Raw genomic sequence first — 19166 nt, 5'->3', positions numbered from 1 at the left:
CTTTGTTTTATTAGTGCGGCTTCTGGAGAGGAAATACTGCTTGCCTGTTTATTACAGGATGATACTTGTGAGCTGTTGGAAGAATGTAACAAGAGGTGTGTGGGTTTGGTATTTTGACAGTAATGTTCTCCTGAAGAGCCTTCCAAGTGACTATCCCACCCTCAGGTCCCTGCCCCAAATTTTATTTGCCCTTATTTCATTTTTCTCTTGTTTCATCAAAGAATCCTTGTCAATCCTTAACATAATAAATAAAACATAAACTGAGTCCAGTGAAAATCCTAGCAACAGGTTAAATCCCTTCCTGATTTCTTCATTCATAGTTTAAATTCCTGGTAATTCTTGGGGCGCCTTGTGGCTCAGTCCCTTGCCCATTGACTCTTGATTTCAGCTCAGGTCGTGATCTCAGGGTCGTGAGATCAAGCCCCGTGTTGGGCTCTGTGCTCAGTGGGGGAATCTGCTTGAGATTCTCCCTCCCTCCGCCTCTCTCCTCAGTCACATATGCTCTCTCTTTAAAATAAATAAGTCTTAAAAAATATCTCCTAGTAATTCTTGGTGAACTAGAACTAAGAATACTTGTATAATATGATAAAATATGTCTCAAATAAAATTCAACATTATTTTTAATAAAATACTAGAAAAAGCTTAGGAAAGAGAGAAATCTAACAGCCCTATTACTTAACATGTTTCATTCTGGCCATTGCAGTAAGACAAGAACTAGAAATAAGCTCTATGCCTGAAAGATGGAGCAAATATTTGTAGATGAAATAATGAACCAAGGGAATCAACTGCTAAGAGTACGAACCAATGAAGTGTCAGGTCACAGGTCAGAATAATAAAGTAGCTCCCTGCGTGTCAAGCGGACGGAAGAGTGAAGGCCCCACTCGTGGTAGCGCAAGCGCGTGTGAAACACGTGAGCATACAGACGTGAGGGGAGTGAAGGACGTGTGTGAGGATGATCAGACCTTACAGAGAAACGTGAAGGAAGACGTAAACCATTGAAGGGACAGACTGCAGTCTCCAGCGCAAGGTCCCCAGCGCGAAGATACGGGATTGCATAGAGCCTGCCTTCACGATGAAATGATAGGTTTACTGCAGTTCCAGTCAAAATCCAGTTGCCTGTGGCACGTGGTTTTGTTTTGTTTTTTAATTTAGAGTGGGTTTTTTTGTTTTTATTTAAGTAATCTCTATCCCCAGCGTGGGGCTCGAACCCACAACCCTGAGATCAGGCGTCACACACTCCACTGACTGAGCCAGCCGGGCACCCCAGCGGCATTTGGTTGTGGTCAGGCACGTCGGGGGCTGTCCCGTCATTATGGCACGTCGGGGACTGTCCCGTCAGGTGATGCTCGTAAGTCCGAAGATCTCCAAAGTAACGAGGGGCTCAGACTCAAGAAGGTAGGCTGCGAAAATGCCATCAGATTTCTCCCTTCCCATCGTCACCGAGCCGACAGGAAAAGATCCAGAGAATAAATCTCAGTGTGGGAGACACGCAGGCGTGCCTCCACAGAGGTTGAGTTATTTCTGGGAGACAGGTAGGACTATTTTGATGGAGAAGCTGGAGTGAAGCAAACCCAAACTCAAAAAGATTCCTGAAGTGACCCCACAGAAGAGAGTCCTGGAGAATCTGTGAGTTTACAGCACACAGGTCTGTGGGGGGGCGGCACGGGAGGCTGTCAGGCTGCCCACCGGCGGCAGGAAAAGCCCAGCTATGCTCAGCCCTGCATTCAGCAGCCTGGACCTTGTGCATAAATACAATCGGAAACCAGGAACAGCAGCATGCACTCGGAGTCCCGCACAAACAGGCACGCTGTGCCCCAAGTGCACAGATCTGTGCGTGTTCACAGAGAAGCCCAACGGAGCCCTGAGGCAAGGGTGCCGGATGACAGAAGGACTTAGTCACACCTGCAAATTCAGTGTCAGAATTAAACTACGTTTCCACATACCAACAACAGTGGGGGCATTTAATTCCAAAAAGGCCAATTAGAATAGCAGCAAAATGTATAAAGTAATTAGAAATAAATCCAAGCAGAACTTGTGTAAAGCCTGCATGGATGTAAGTTTGAAGACCTGAGCAGGAGCTAAGCGAGAGGGTGGGCATCTCAGTGCCACACCCCGTGTGGAGAAGTCCGACCTGCCTGAGGCGCACCCTGCCCCAGGACCTTGTCTGCACCATTGGTGGGAGCGTTACCTGGTGGCCACCGCTCTGTCCGAACGGACGAGCCCCGACAGCCTCCGCACCGCGGTGCCCCTCTGGCTCCTGCTCCCCAAGGAGACACATGTGCACGCGCAGCAGGAGGCAAGCCCAGGGATGTCCATGGCATCATCTTGGACAACAAAACCAGACTGAACATAACAAAAGCGATTATCAGTACAATGCATAAATTGTGGAGTGTTTGCAGTTGAATGCTAACTAGCAATGACGGTGTCACAGTTTAATGTTGAACCAAGAAAGGTCTGGGGCCTTCCCCTCTCGGACTTCTGTGCTCCCCTCCTGCCCTGTGTGCGAGGTGCGCGGCGTGCTTATCCGGGGAGCAGGTGCGGGCTGGGCTGTCCTGTCTGCAGCCCACCTGCTCTCATGGCCACTGAAATCTGCATGTAACACACCTAAGTGTGGTGCCTGTGATTTCACGTCGGTTCGCAAACGAGAAGCATATGTCAGCACACAGTATGCTTGAGGAGTGACTGGTTCTCTCTCCTCTTCCCGTGTCTCTGGATGTGTGATATCAGCAAGGGAAGAAGGATTTTGTGACATCATTTCTTCTTAAAATGCTAACTTTTTAGTATGCATTTTAAATGGTGATGGGGTCATCATTCTCCTTTGTTTCATCATAGCTCCTCCATTTGTCTTTGAATTCTGAGTTCCATCCAGGATAAGGATGAGTGGTTTTGCCCAGAGTCATAAAGTAAAACCCCATTTTCCTCATGTCTCACTCTGCTGCTTTGACAAAGCAAAAATAAATAATCTGGGCTTCTGATATTTAAAAAGAATTACAGAATATCATATAAAATATGTGAGTGAGAGAATCTTACACATTTCAATTTCCAAGAGGCCTTTTTGTTCCAGAAGTCACTGAAGGGACCCCCTGTCACCACTTCCTAGTGTTGGAGCCACATGGAGTTTTAAACATTTTTAGTGTTTTTAAAAATTTTTGGTCTTGAGCTTTTTCAGACCCTTTCTCCGTAATCAGGAGGTGAACGCCACCCACGGCACATCAGGCGAGCCACACGCTGTGCCAGCCCTGTGCCCGTCCTCGCCCTGGGGCCATGGGGCCGCGGGCACTTGCCCTTCACGGGTCCTCCTCCCTGAGGGCACTCAGGAGGGAGTGTTGCCTTGGCTGCTTCTAAAGGCCACACGGACCAAATCGCAGGAGAAGGACATCGAGGACGAGTTGTGTAATTGTCACAACACTGCCAGCACATAGTAGGACTAGTCTAGAAACCAGCTTCTCACACAGATGGAGGCCGCCGGCACACGGGGGTTGGGCCCTCACCTCTGGGCAGCGTGCGGCCTCCGGGGACCCCCAAGCCTCCGAGCAGAGCCATGTGTTGTCTGCCGGGAGGGCTGCATGGCCCGAACTTGCGCTCACCTGCCCTGCCGGGGGGTCCTGCACAGCTGCGTATCTGTTGTTACTGGGAAGCGTCGTCCGGCAGGGACTGAAGTAACTGTGCTCTGTGTTGTAGTATTCTCGTCGTGTGACTGATTCAGGTCCTCTGCAGTTGGCCGGGGCCCAGTGGTCACTATGGTGGGCTCCACCATCGCAGAGGGTCTGACGGGGGTGGTGGTTTGGCAGAGGGTAGAGAACTTGGGGTGTAAGACCGTTTGCAGACATCATCTGCTTAATCGAATGAGCTGCTGTGTGAGGAGCCTTTCGCTGCTGACCTGCCCATAAGGCGGTCCTCGGCGTGATCATGATCGGGCTTGTGCCTCATCAATACGCTTTCTGACAAGAAGCGTCCATCACGCGGCCTCTCGTTTGCCCCAGCAGAACAGAGAACGAAGTGTCCCGCAATTGCATTACAGTTTCCTTCTTGTGGACAAGAAAGCAGTGTGGTGTAATTAGGTTTGATTGGGGTGCACGTTTCCGGTAAGATCTGAAATTAATGATGTTGCCATAGTGACGCGTGTGGCCAGCAGTGCGTGAAACATGAAGCAGTTCATTCGACAAGAGCGGACATCTGTTAGCTGCCAGGGTGCAGAGCATGTTGACACTGACCAGAAATGGTGGACGTGCCGTGATAAATGAGCAGACGGCGCTGGCATGCTAGGGCAGGTCGTCTGCACCGAGTCCGCTGGGGAGCCCCCATCTCTGCGCCGGCTGCTCCTGAGAGCGGTGCTGCGGAGGGCTCAGAAATCATGAAACTTCGCTCCGGCTGCAGCCTGTTAGAGCGAGCCGCGAATTCCTTTGTTGGGAATCTTTATGCTCCTGTATGACAGAGCATTCCCAAACCACGCCCTGAGACAGGTCGTTTAGGATGCGCACCGTGTCGATAGCACCCGTTACCTGGCTTGGCCGTGCGGTTTGCACCCGGCTCGTGTCAGCTCCCAAGGCCGCATCCTCTGCAGCGGGAAGCGCTGTGTCCACAGTGGCAGGGGCAGCGGACCATGGCGTGCGTGCCTCGCCGGGGAGACCTGGCGCTGGGGGTTATGTCCCGTAAGCCAGGGGCCCTGTAAGCTGGGGCCAGGCACAGGCTCTCTGGCCTGCAGACGACAGCTGGGGCCTCTGGCGCCAACACACCTGCAGGGTCTGGCACTGTGCATGACCGGAGCGCGCACTTGTGTGTGTGCTGGGCTGTTCACCCCAGGTGAGGCACTTGATGCAGGCAGTGGTTGAACAGAGGCCTATTGTACTGGGAACCACGGTCTTCTGAGAAAGCATCATTTACAGCAAATACAGATTAACAAAGAATATGGCCACAGTCTGCAGGGTATTAGAAGTTGTGTTTCCATCCCTCATTGCTTCGTGGTAAAGTCTGAGTAGCTTTGTGTTGATCTCACGTGATCATTGCTCACGGCCTGGATCCTGCGCTGGAAGTCCATGGGGTTGGGTGGGTGGCCTGTCCCCAGTGTGCCGCAGGCAGACTTCCCTTTGTTTCTGTGTGGTTGCCACGCCCTGGCTGTCCCATGCACGAGCTGCGGTGTGGCCACGCCAGCCGCCAAACACTGGGTCAGAACACTTTGCAGCTGCGTCTCCAGCAACGTGTCCTCTGCCTGCCTGTGAATCTTCTCCGTTGCTGCCCTGAGACGTGTGCCTGCAGGACTTTGTCCTTAGAAATTGAGTTCCCCTCTACCTGCTTTGCTGTTCGTCCTCCAGAGCACTCTGCCTTATTAAGGAGCTACAGCATTTTCCTTCTTCAGGAATCACAAAACACGCCTTTTGTCCAAAGACATTTTCCGTCCCTGGCGCTCTCCTAACGGCCAGGTCGCAGGGAAGCCTTCTGGTGGCGTCTGCCCATCCCTATCATGAAGCTTCAGACTTGGGACATACTAACAGTTGAATTAAGATGACAAAAATTGTATGACCTATCAATTGATTGAAATCATGAAAATTGTTTAAGATTTGAAAAGCGGTTTTGCATTACTGACTCTTTTAGTAACTGGTTTAACCTTAGACGCCCCTGCTGTACAAGAGGGTGTAGAAAGTCTCAAACTCGCCCTGACTTTCCTGCTCAGCGTTTTAAAGGGTCCACTGTGAAATAGAAACATCATTGAAAGTTAAAAAGATCCTTCCAGGATTCACCTTAGTATGTTAGAAGATATGCGCCCCTATATAAAGGAGCGTCTGCATACATAACCCAGTCTCTCACCCAGCGAGATGCAGATGCATTCATCCAAATGGCAAAATAACTGAGCCAAAAATTTCATCATTTATTTGATGAAATGATAGTCATTTGTTTGAATATGTCTGTTATAACCTGCATAAAACATGATTTATCAGCAACTAGGACGATGGTACCAGATGCAGCGTTTGACTCGGACGGCAGGCCACTGGGGCAGGTCGCGCCAGCGTTGGGCACAACCACCGTGTGCTGTCAGTGCGGTCCGAGCTCCCTCACAAGGCCACCTGGTGCACAGCAGCAGCCCCCTTGCTTCCCTGCCCTCGCTCAGCCCTCGGTGACCCCTGGTCGACCGTATGCCTCAGCCGGTCTGCCTGTGCTGGACTTCTCCCAGGAGTGGAAGCTCACACCGTGTGGCCTTCTGTGTCTGGCTTCGTTTGCTCAGCAGACACTTTCCAGGTTCACCCGCACTGTCGCGTGTCTCAGTACCTGACTGCTTTCTATTGCGGGCGATACTCCGTCGTGTGGATAGACCACATTTCATTTCCATCTCAGTTGAAGGACATTAGTGTAGGTTTTCCTGTTTCTGTTTGAAGAATGCTGCTATGAGCAAGGTTCTAGCCAGGGCGGGTAGGCAAGAAGAAAAAGGCATCCATGCTATAAAGGGGAGTGAAGCTAGTTGTGTGTGACATGGTCTTCAAACAGAAAATCATAAGGAGGGGTGCCTGGGTGACTCAGTCGTTAAGTGTCTGCCTTTGGCTCAGGTCATGGTCCCGGGGTCCTGGGATCAAGCCCCTGCTCCCCAGGAAGCCTGCTTCTCCCTCTCCTGCTCCCCCTGCTTGTGTTACCTCTCTCACTGTGTCTCTCTCTGTCAAATAAATAAAATCTTTAAAAAAAGAAAATCATAAGGAATCCCCTAAAATCTGTTAGAAGCAATAAATGAATTTAGTAAGGTTTGAGATACAAGATGAATATACAAAAATGAATTGTATTTCTATACGCTAGCAACGAACTATCCAAAAATAGAATTAAGAACACAATTCTGTTTATGATGGCATCAAAAAAATAAAATCAGTATTTTATAGTGTTAAGGTGGCAGTAGGATTCCCCAAATTGATTTACAGATTCTACACGATTCCTCTCAACATCCCAGCTGCCTTCTTTGGAGAAATTGACAAGCTGATCCTAGAATTCCTGTGGAAATGCAGGGAGGGTGGGCACCCAGAGTGGTGTAAACAATCTTGGGACAAGAGCAAATGGAAGGACTCCACAGTTCCCCATCCCAGAGCCTGCCACCAGGCTGCAGGGATCAAGACAGGATGGTGGTGGTGTGAGGACAGACCTTGAGATCGAGGGGGTGGCATCCACAGTCCGGACATCAGTCCCTAGCTGGACACTCAGACGACTTCCAATAAGGCTGCCAGGACGGTGTGCCGGGAGGAACTAAAGCCTGACGCTGCCGGTCGACTGGATTCCAGCACGGGTGCCGCCATCCTCACTGGGGAGGACCAGCCCCTTCAACTGACAGGCAGGGAGAGCAGGACGTCCACATACAGAAGAATGAAGGGGGACCCCTACCTCACACCACACACAAAAACTAGCTCCAGATGGATCACAGACCTAAATTTAAGACCTAAAATGATCATTTTTTTAAACTGCTGACTTTTCAGAAACTACTCTAAACTTGTCTTTTGTTTAATTCTCTTTGGCTCCATTAAGCACCAGAATAAAGAACTTCTAGGTATCTATCTTAATAAAAAGCTTTATAGGGCACCTGGGTGGCTCAGTTGGTTAAGCGACTGCCTTCGGCTCGGGTCATGATCCTGGAGTCCCGGGATCGAGTCCCACATCGGGCTCCCTGCTCAGCGGGGAGTCTGCTTCTCCCTCTGACCTTCTTTCCTCTCATACTCTCTCTCTACCATTCTCTCTCAATAAATAAATAAATAAATAAATAATCTTTATAAAAAAAAAATAAAAAGCTTTATAAACATAACCCCAAAAATAGAATAAAAAATAAATGTAAACAAAGCCCAAAAGAAGAAAGAAATAGTTTAAATCTGGATATGTTATCTTTTAATTATTTTAAACTAAATATTTAAATGCAACAGTGTATTTACTATTTTAGCATGTGCTTGTATGTGTCTATGGGAACTCTGTGGCCTCCCATAATTTCAAGGGGTCTTTGTGCATTACTCTAGAGAGTTCTCCAAACGGCAGCAGGAAGCAAACGTAACTGCGTAGTTGGAGTTTTCATCTCAGAACTTAAAATGCTATCACCAGGCTGACTGAGGACAGTGAGCTAAAGCAGTGTATTACAGTAGCAGTCACTCGGGGCACCTGGGTGGCTCAGTTGGTTAAGCGACTGCCTTCGGCTCGGGTCATGATCGTGGAGTCCCGGGATCGAGTCCCGCATCGGGCTCCCTGCTCGGCGAGGGGTCTGCTTCTCCCTCTGACCCTCCCCGCTCTCCTGTACTCTCTCTCTCTCTCATTCTCACTCTCTCAAAATAAATAAGTAAATCTTTTTTTAAAAAAAGGTATATATGGATAGTAGAATTTACATAAGGAGACCAGTATAAATGTAAATTTATCACTAGGTAAGTAAATGTGTAACTGTCAAATCTTAACATAATTTAGGGCGAGTGCCTCTGAACAGTTCTGTGATTCTGAGCTGATGCCAGTCGACGGCCTTGCTGAGCACCCGATGTGGGCGGAAGGCATCCTGGTCAGTATAACCTGTGGGTCACTGGCATGGCCCTATATGTAAATTCAAATTGTACTCTCCGAAATCTCATCTTTAAGAATCTACCCCACATAAATAATAGTTTTGTAGCTGCATTTTTTGGTGATAACAAAAAATTTTAAACCATCTGAGTATCCGTGTTTGGGAGGAAGATCCAGCAGAACATTGTATACCATACTGGGTTTATGGTATACCCCCTAAAAATAACATGGAATACCCCTGTGTGTAGTCATGTGAAAAAACAGTTTATAAATGCATACTTGTCTCTACCAGTGGAAAAGTTGGAAGAGGTTATATACCTAAACTAGGTGATCCCAGGGTGTGAGAGGGTACAATAAGTATTTACAACTTTTAATATAAATGAAGGCCTCCAGTTCCAGAACGATGGAGTGGATGTTCTTCTCCCTGTCTGTCCTGCTGAGCACACCATGCACCTGACGTGCTACGTGCAGCACACACAAGAAGACTGTGAGCGGGGAGGGAGGAAGGCAGGCTCGCCCCATCAGGAGGACCAGCAGTCAGTTCCCTGGTGTTCCGCTTCGTGCCCAGACTGGGGCCTGGAGAAGCCAGCGATGCAGAAATGCCAGTGGGCACAGACAGGCCGAGAAGAGCTGCTCTCTGTGACCGAAGGAGCAGCCTGGCAAGACGGGAACACTCACGCTTCCATTCCAGCCGTTGGAGAAAGCACAGCACACGTGGCCCCGTGATGATGTGACGGACGGAGGAGTCACCACGGCGGTGGCCATCACATGGCCACATGTAAGTGTGTCCAGTCAGCGCATGGTGCAGCAGCAGCTTGCACAGTGTTCCCTGTCCATTTGTGCTCAGCAAAGGCCCCACCCTCTGCCTCCGAAGACCAAGTGGGGACCCTAGACTTCCAACCTCTCCTGGCTGTCCACAGATGACCCAGCTCCCAGGCCAGCATGGAGTCCAAGAAGGCCAAGGGTCGGACTTTCATGTCTGCTGGGCGGGCAGCCTGGACGGCCATTGTCACAAACAGAATCAGCGCGGTGAAGAACTGATGGGTCGTGCCAGACTAGGGGTGGGCGAGGGCATGGATGTGGCCACGGATGCAGGCGAGGACCATGTTGGTGCAGATGGGATGCCTCTGCATCTTGATGGCCATGCTGGCCATGCAGATCCACACATGACGGTGACGTGAAGCTGACATGCTGCGCAGTGCCGGGCACTGGTCTGATCCTGCGCCACTCAACATAGGGACGGCCAGTGGGGTGCCAGGCGGGGGATGCGGGCAGCCCCCTGTGCCACTGTGGAATCCAGAATTGCTGCAGGAGAAGTCAGAAGAGAGGCCAGCAGCCCTTACTCAGGAGGCTGGCGGACACGAGAAAGGCCTGTGGTAGGCGTGCCACCCAGGGGGAGGAATCACACATTTCCTTGTGAGGTAGCAGTTTTTTCTTTAAACTGGAGTTGTTTCTTATGAAATGCATATTTTTCTTATTTTTTCCTATCATTTCATTGAGATTCCTGGTAGTTGCTATTTTTTAAACTGGAGAGCTCTAATTCTGTAATCGTCTAGCATTTCAGGGGCCTGGCAGGTCCCAGCAGCCGTGAAGTGCGCTGCCCAGCTGACATTTCATGTAGACGGTGGACATTGCTGGTTGTGTTTGAGGGAGGGAGGAGAATGAAGGGTCCTTATTCTAGGAAGGTGGCACCAGTCAGGAGGTCAGAAGCCATTCCCGAGTCTCGCAAGTTGGGATGAGCGGTGAGGGCCCCAGAGTACATGTAGCCGCGGCAGAGCCCCCGCACCACACCTGTGCGGCTGGTGTGAGGAGGTCTGAGGTTTGGCAGAAAGGACGGAGGATGATGAGGGCAGCGTGTGGGGCAGCTCCGTCACCCGCCTCTGCCTGCATGCCTGTGGACCCCCTCGCCAGCCTCAGCCGGTGTTTCACAGTGGGGGGGTGGGCGGCAGGGGGGCAGCAGTGCCCGCAGTCAGGCGCTCAGGGGGCGCTCCGGCAGGGGCGGGTGCTGCTGGTCAGGGGGCGTGCGGGCCAGGTGGCGGAAGGGGAGGCCAAGGCTGTGCGTCCACAGGGTAGAACAACCATCCTAGAGGAAGAGTGGGTGGAGCTGGGCGCTATGAGATCTGGGAATGGTGACACCTTAGACCCTAGAATGTCTGCAAAGCCAGAGAATCCTAACAGTGTGGCCCCAGCACAACACACACACAGACCAGGGGAACAGATTCAAGAGCCCAGAAAAAACCGCACCCGTAAATGGGCAACGAAGGTAGGCCGAGGGGGGCAAGAGCGGACAGTGTCCTCGCACGTGGTGCCACAAGAGCTGGACAGCAGCGTGCAGAAGAAGGAAACCGGCCCTTTGTCCCGCACCACACAAGAGGAACCCAGGACTGAAGACCAGAAACCACAGAGGTTCCAGAGGAGAACACAGGCAGTAATCTCTTTGACATCGGCCTTATCAACATTTATTTGGAACTGTCTCTCCAGGGAAGGGCAACGAAAGCTAAAATAAACAGACAGGATTCCATCAAATGGGATTTCATCAGACTAAAAAGCCTCTTCAGAGCCAAGGAAACCCATCAGCAAAATGAAAAAGGAACCTATTGAATGGGAGCAGATATTTTCAAATCATCCATCCTGTAAGGGGTTAATATCCAAAAACATATGAAGAACTTAGACAACTTAGTATCAAAAAATTTAAACGCCCCAGTTTAAAAATAGAGGATCTGAAAGGACATTTTTTCAAAGAATATCTGTAGACACATGAAAAGATGCACAACATCACTAATCGTGGGAGAAATACAAATCAAAACTACGATGATACATCTCCTTCACACAGGTCACAGTGGCTAAAATCAACAGGTGTCGGCAAGGATGCAGAGAAAGGGGAACCGCCGTGCACGGCTGGTGGGAACGCAAGCGGGCGCAGCCACTCTGGAAAACGGTGTGGAGGTTCCTCAAGACATTAAAAGGAATCACCATGTGATCCAGCAATCGCACTTCTGGGTGTTTATCCAAACAAAATGAACACTAATTCACAAAGATACACACCACCCCTATGTTTGCAGCAGCATTATTTACAATATCTGAGATCTGGAAACATCCCAAGCATCCATCCGTAGATGAACGGATACGGGAGAGGTGGTAGAGACCTATGTTACTCAGCCATAAAAATGAAATCTTGCCATTTTTGACAAAAAGGATGGACCTAGAGGGTATGGTGCTCAGTGAAATGAGTCCGAGAAAGCCAAAGTTGCAGAATCTAAATAACCAAACACAAGAGAAACAGACTCAAAGACATGGAGACAAATGGGTGGTTGCCAGAGGGGAGGGGGCGGAGGAGGGTGGAGAGCCGCAAACCTCCGGTTATCAAATGAGTCCCGGGGATGTACAGTACCGCATGGGGAGTGTGGCTGGTGATACTGTACTAGGGCCGTGCGGTGACCGATGGCGACCGCACTCAGACGGGGAGCATTTTGTATAAAAATAGCGAACCGCTGCCGTGTACACCTGAAACAGATAGTGTATGTCAGCCTTCGGTTTTCACAAAAAAGAAACACGGAAGTGATCCATCCAGTTCCAGCAACAGCACTGTGAGACGGTGGGTCTTCGCACTGGGTGAACTGGGCGCATCCCCGTTCCATCCCCGCGGATCCCGCGGTGTGAGCCAGTGAGCAGGGCAGAGCACCCTTCACTTAGGGTCTTTTGCCACTTGCGTTCAGTGGTTTACAAACCTAAAGAAATAATAGTTTATTCTTGGTAGGAACTGTGCAGGTGTAGTATTCTTATTTTTGCCATACGTGTAAAATTGTTAGTAATAAAAAGGTTGAAAAGTATTATTTATTGTCATCGTATTTATAAACTGCCTCATACCACAGCCCACCATAGATTAGAAGCCTCACATTCAGTGTATGTCAGAGGAAAAAGTGTCTACAGGAAATTCTTTAATTATGTCAATCTGATAAGTAAATAAAAAAATATTTTTTTTTAAATAATAAATTTTCAGGGAACTGCTCATTTGGGCACACGTAACAGAGGTGAGCTTGGTGCTTATTCTAATAGGAATTAATGTACAATTTCATTAGCTTTTGATGATAGGTAACTATCGTCTTCATCTCAAATCTTTGATGTAAATAATTTCTAGAACTTCCTTATTTCATTTGGAAGCTGAATTGTTTTTAATTACATTCTTTAAACTATTTTAATTAATTCTGCTTTACTTAATGAGGATGACATAACCAGGAAACCCTTTTCAACTGTACTTCTCACATAATTTTGATTTCAGGAAACTTAGGTGCCATTTAATTGAGGTACTAAATGGGCTAAATAGAATTTTGAAAAAGCAAAATTTCTAAAACTGATCAGCATCCCTGAGAAGAGCTGCTCTTTGAAATTTATGAGACCCTAATGTATGTATTCTATCCATTCTTGTAAGAAGGTTATTCAAAACAGTCTCTGAAACAGTGTTATGAAATACGGATTTTCCTTCATGTTAACGTAGCCTTCCTGTCCTGTAGTGGGAGTTCTGAGCTATTTTGTGTTGAACACCAATGTGTATGGAGTCATGGATAGATGTGAAAACACTTTTTATTATATCTTCCACATCACATGTGCCAAAGAAAACAGAAGTTAGTTAATATTTTATGGGTGCCTTGTAACCGTGTGGAAAGCCCAGCTTCTAACTGACTGGGGATAGGATTGTTCATATCCACATTGATAATTACATCAGTCAGTGGGTGACCCTTCTGTGAGCTGTGAGGTAAGTGCAGAAAAGCCCGGGGGCCTACATGACCGCACTTTTCGTTACCGTACCTGACGCCCCTGCTCACAGGTGTTCACACTTCCCCAGGTTGCTTTACTTCTAGAAAACGCAGTAAGCAAAAATCATATGTGCGTATTGTGTGTGCATTTTTATATTAAGTGATACACATACACAATGTTTAGGGTTTTCAGAGTCATGAAGATGTGTAACATTGTGAATTTATGTGTCACTTTTAATGAAAATTCACCGTTTTTGAAATAATGTTAACGTCTCGCTGCCTTTCATGATGTTACTTCACTGCATTTGGCAGACCCAAGACATCTCATAAAATTGACCTGTGCGTGCTCCTCTCTTAACTGACTTCCTTACACACCAGGGGTGAAGCACTTCCTCATGCTCAAGCACACGTGAGTGCCTGGCCTACATGGACTGGCTGTCCCCAGGAGTGAGCCCTGGCCATCTGGAGGGACGTGAGCACCTCCAGGCAGCTCACCGGGCAGAAGCCCAGCTAAAGAGAACGTGCCTCCCTGCTCACTGACCTTTCTGTTGCTCCACACGATGCAAGTGGTGCTAAGGGTTAAATGCATCTGTTTCTGTTCAATGAAAAATACTTAATTTTTCAAAATTGGGTGTTTTTTTTAAAAAACTGGTAGGCATGCTAATTTGGGACTAGTTGATGTCTTTCTCAGGCAGTGTTCTAGAGTATAATTACAAAGGTAGTGACTCTGTTTTCCAGTTTCACGCCTGTCTCTTTCAGAACAGGCAGAAGTTATATTTGTACCAAACAATGCATCTGAACTGAAAGGCAGAGGCCACACTTTCTTCAGGTAGTTAGAGCCCTTCACGTTATTGCACTCTTCCAGAGGGACCTGGGAGGGACACTTGTCCTCAGTGGGGAAGGACATTCCTAGCTGCTGGAATTACAGAGCAGAGCATTCTCACTGCCAAGGGGCGCCCAGCTATGAGAGCTCGGCCCGTGGAGGTCCACGTACGGGATGGGGAGTCCTGGTCCCGTTGATGAGCTTTCCTCTGTGACCTGGTCTTTGTTGCAGGAACCCTCACCCAGAACGAGATGGTGTTTAAGAGGCTGCACCTGGGGACTGTGTCTTATGGAGCAGACACGATGGACGAGATCCAGAGCCACCTCAGGAATCCATACTCACAGGTAAGCTCATTGGCATCTGCACGGGAGCTGCCTGCAAAAGTGCCTGGCTCTGTCGAACCAGCCTGAACCCACTGTATCCGCTGATCTGGAAATCGGCAAACATCTTTGAATGTCCTAAAACACTCAGTTCTAATTTATAAATCAAGAAGCAGTTTTTGAACCAATTTTATTTTATTTTTTTTATTTTTTGTAAAGATTTTATTTATTTATTTATTTATTTATTTATTTATTTATTTATTTATTTATTTATTTGACAGAGATAGAGGGAGAGCACAAGCAGCGGGAGGGGCAGAGGGGGAGGGAGAAGCAGGCTCCCCGCTGAGGAAGGAGCCTGATGTAGGGCTCGCTCCCAGGACCCTGGGATCATGACCTGAGCCGAAGGCAGGCACTTAACCGACTGAGCCACTGAACCAATTTTGAATAAGCATTTCTATATTATAAAATAATAGAAAGGATATAATGACCTTAAACCATTTATTCATATTAAATAATTTTCTTAGTGAAATATTCCAAAAGATTACTGAGGATAGGTAGTATTTTTAAAGACTATTAAGTAGAATACTGCATCACAGGTGTTTCTTACCAGTTCCTCTGGGTTTCTTCATAATTAGTAAGACTTTCTCATATTTTCTTGCCTTTTCCATAAACAGAAGTAGACACACGGTATCGTGAGCCCTATGTCCCTGTCATTCGGCCTCAGCCGCTGTCCATGCACCGCAGACCTGGTTCCCTGCGTAGCCCTGCTCCTCCTTCACCATATCACTGTGAAGTGAAACTCAAATGTCATGTTATTTCATCTGCAAATACATCGTCTGTGTCTGGATTAGATAAGGACTCCTTGGGTGGAGGCAGGGGGCGTATATCCTGAGTCTTGGCCTTTCCCTGGAGCTTCAGGAGCTCTCTGAAGTTGCAGGAACAGGAAATACACAGCCTAGTAGCCACAGTGTTTGCCAGAGACTTGGTAGGCCGTGCGCTCTGCAAGTGCGTCTGTGGCCCGGGAAGGTCCTGACACGCCAGATCCTGACATTGGGCCCACAGGGCCACGTGTTCCCACAGATGACAGGGTGTAGGGCAGGCAGACACAGGCCACTCTGCAAAGGTCAGTTTAGGCCGCAGAGGTCCCCTAGCCTGTTCTCAGGTAGCGTTCGTGTTGCACTCATTTGAATTCACTGATTCTGGGCAACCAAACCTTGCAAGCCCAGGGTGTCTAAGATGCTGCACACACAAGGCTGTGGTTTGAACCCAGAGCCAGCCATCACTTCCCTAGGCTGCTTTTCTGCCTCTCTGCTGGCCTATTGTGAGGTTCGGGCACCCCCGTTGTAACAGGCTAGCATATATCAGGTGCAAACGTGCCATCACCCGCCCCCCAGGGAAGCGGGGCCTCGCATGTACACAGACCACTGCCGCCTCGAGGCTCCCACGGGCCGTCTGGCAGCGGCGCCCCCAGAGGCTGTAGGCCCTGTGTATTGATGGTCGTACTTCTGACTTGACTTCCACAGACGGGGCTGAGCCACACACGCCCTGAGCAGTTTCTGCTCTGACCGAATTCAGGTGTACTGTCTGCCTTACATTCAGTTTGTGAAAACCTTCTCTTTCTTCTGTAATGTTTACCAGAACGGCGTATACTTTACTTTTCAAGACGCTGTCAAAAGAAAAGTATCTAATGCATATGTGTTTATTGTATGTAATGATCACTTACACAAGCACACATACACTTAAAACCAAGCCCTTTCTTCAGTTGGATGTCACTCAGTGCAATACAGAGCATTTTGTAACGTAGAACATTTATTAACAGAAGGAAAATCTAAAAAGGAGAAGGAATAGGTCTTCCCTTCTCCTGGTAATCTAGGTCTAGGTCGAAACAGTACCAGGTAAAATCTGTTTTTAAAAAATAAATTTATATTATGCATGAATATGATTTTAATAGCTCCAAATAAGCTGTTTTCTAGAAAATTTAGAAACAGAAAGGATGAGTCAGTGTATAAAAATAGCAGATATTTAATACTTATTTCCACGGAGGAGGTCTTTTAAAAATCTTTTTTTCTAAGCTATCTGTTGGTTGGCTGGTTAGATAGTACTCTTTTATAAAATTGATTTTATTCCTGAGATTCTGTCTTTTTATTAAGATGATAATAGTCTACCAGGTCCACTGCAATGTAACATGAATCTTTCATAATCTGATTATATTTCCCCTCCGGAAGCATTTGGTGATGGAGGGCATAATCTTTAATGGCATTTGTGTGAAATTAAATTATACAGCCATCGATAAACAGAGTCCTAAGGGGAGTCAGCCGTGTTGCGTGCCGCTCTCCCTTTGCCGTGCAAGCAGCAGGCGGGTGGGAGGCGAGTGCAGGGGAGAGGCAGTGCCAGCTGCTGAGCTGCACGAGCAAACCCTTCATTAGACAGCACTGTGACTTCATGGGCAGAGTAGTCACGGCTCGGTGGCTCTGCATGCCCCGTCCAAAAGCGAGAGCCTGGCTTTCTCAGGAGGGCCGTCACAAGTGGCCATGAAGGTAACCGAGGAGCCTCTGTGGTCCTGCTCCACCTCTCCCGGGAGCGGGGGGAATGGCCACTCCACTGGCCGAGGCGAGCACCCTCGAATGCAGCCTGGTGCGGGGGGAGCCAAATGGAGGGAGCGGGGAGTCACGTCCGGAGCGCAAGAGTCTGAAATAGGAGGTGGGGATCAGTTTTCATCAGATGCCGGGGTTACTGTCATGCACAAAACTAGCTCTAATACAGAGGCTGTGACAGGCTGGATTCCTTTATTGTATTAAAGGAAGATTCGTAAGTATTTTTTCCTGCTTTTAGCTTTAGTCCACTTCAGGTACAGCACTTTTTAACGAAACATGAAAGCAGTTAGGAGTATATGGCTCTGGTTTGCTCTTTAACTCACCCCATCTTTACAAGGAGAACAAACATGACTTATTACGGACTTAGCAAGCCAATGCCATGGATCAAGTGAATGTAGAAAAGGAAAACCCTCCGACTCTAAGTACTGCAACAGTTTGGTAGCCGTGCCGACCAGGAGACGCGAGTGCTGACAGCGCTAGCATGGACACGTCACGTGAGCGAGCCCGTTACATAAGAGCTGCTTGTCTCATCCCTCACTGATGCACTCATAAAAATCACACGTGCTGGTAACTCCAGTATCAACTACGTTGTCTCTTTAATTTTGTGACGTTCGTATTTTATCAGATGCAGTCTCAAGCTATCGGGAATGCTGCCAGTTCAACACCACCAAGAAAGGCCCAGTCCTCAGCTCCCAAAGTGAGAAAAAGTGTTAGCAGTCGAGTCCACGAAGCTGTGAAGGCCATTGCGCTGTGCCACAACGTGACCCCTGTGTATGAGCCTCGAGCCGGCGTGATCGCAGAGGCCGAGTACGCAGAGGCGGACCAGGACTTCAGCGACGGGAACCGCACCTACCAGGCCGCCAGCCCTGACGAGGTCAGTTGGGGCCTCTTAGAGGATCTCAGATACAAACCTGCCTCAGAGGCACAAGAATTCGTTCTTCCAGGGGCATGAATGCAAGGGGAGCTTTATTATCGTGTCTAATGGTGCCTTAGCTCCAGGCCTGAAGGCCACATGGCTCTCTGGGATTCGTGCATTTGGTCCTGGTGTGTCCACATACCCCAGAAAGCCTAAGAGTGAGTTACTGGAAAACACATGAGAAAAATCAGAGTTTTACTGATTTGTAAACTGATTTGTGACCGAGTCAGATCTTAATAAAGCTGCTGGCGCCTGGACTGTTCCTCCCTCATCATCCCATCTTCTTACTTCCACATGAATTGTCAGGCTTACGTGTTAAATTTCCAGGTTTGTTCGTTTGTTTTGCCAGAATTTAGCTATAGCATATCTATTTCAAAAGAGAATTGGGCTATAAATCATTTCAAAAATCTACAGAAGACAGAAACAGTAAAATCTTAAATGTGGCAAATTAGTCATTTCTGACCTTACATCATTTTTTTACTTTTATTTCTTTTTTTATAAAGATTTTATTTATTTGTTTTTGTCAGAGAGAGACAGAGCACAAGCAGGGGGAGCAGCAGAGAGGAGAAGCAGACTCCCTGCTGAGCAGAGAGCTCGATCCCAGGACCCCGGGATCATGACCTGAGCCAAAGTCAGACACTTAACCAACTGAGCCACCCAGGCGCCCCCATTTTTTTTATTTTTAGATTGATAAAAGTCATTGTTAAATTAATTTGCCCAATTCCTGTTCAGCCAGTATATTTTAAATAACGTTTTCTTATGCCCTCCCTTGTAGTCAAGGTTCTTGAGATGATTCTGTAATCAAACCAACCATGGAAGCAATATAAGCAAACAACCTTCTTTTTTTTTTTTTTAAATACTGTATGAAATTGGATCATGTAATAACTCCCAAAAAGTACCATCAATCACAGTTTAAAAAAGAAAAATCTGATCTAATGTTTTAAAGAGAGGAGCCCAGTGATTCTCGTAAACGAGTATTTCGGAAGAGCGAGGTCCTTCTGTAATGACATCACAGCAAGGAACTTGGGCGCCGCTTTCCCCTGAGATATCTGTGTCGGGGAGGCTGGAGGGCTGGGGCCTTAGGCTGCCGCTGGGAACCACAGCATGAAACCAAGAGCGCCAAGGTGCTGGGGTGTAACGTGTACTGCAGAGTCTGGAGCGCTGACAAGAGCGTCCCTGTTGTGCTGAATAAAATTAATTAAGAGGTCAGAAGATAAATCTGTGAGTTTCCCGTGTTAGGAAAGGCGTTCTGTGAGTCATAGC

The 19166-nt window shown here is 48.0% G+C and overlaps 1 protein-coding gene across 5 annotated transcripts in view; it reads left to right on the top strand.

Annotated features, from left to right (window-relative positions):
* ATP9B (ATPase phospholipid transporting 9B) overlaps positions 1-19166 on the top strand; it is a 247254-nt gene that overhangs the window by 181442 nt on the left and 46646 nt on the right. For all 5 annotated transcript variants that reach the window (XM_088019563.1, XM_088019561.1, XM_088019562.1 and 2 more), the window contains 2 exons: positions 14305-14417; positions 17613-17861. In XM_088019563.1, coding sequence (XP_087875689.1) covers positions 14305-14417; positions 17613-17861 — 362 coding nt within the window. The remainder of the gene's footprint in view (positions 1-14304; positions 14418-17612; positions 17862-19166) is intronic.

This window comes from Eumetopias jubatus, unplaced genomic scaffold (assembly GCF_037043125.1).
Source record: "Eumetopias jubatus isolate StellerSeaLion01/CBP00866 unplaced genomic scaffold, mEumJub1_p1.0 scaffold_16, whole genome shotgun sequence".
NCBI lineage: Eukaryota > Metazoa > Chordata > Mammalia > Carnivora > Otariidae > Eumetopias > Eumetopias jubatus.
The sequence above is the reverse complement of the archived record's forward strand: the minus strand, read 5'-3'. Positions and strand labels throughout refer to the sequence as shown.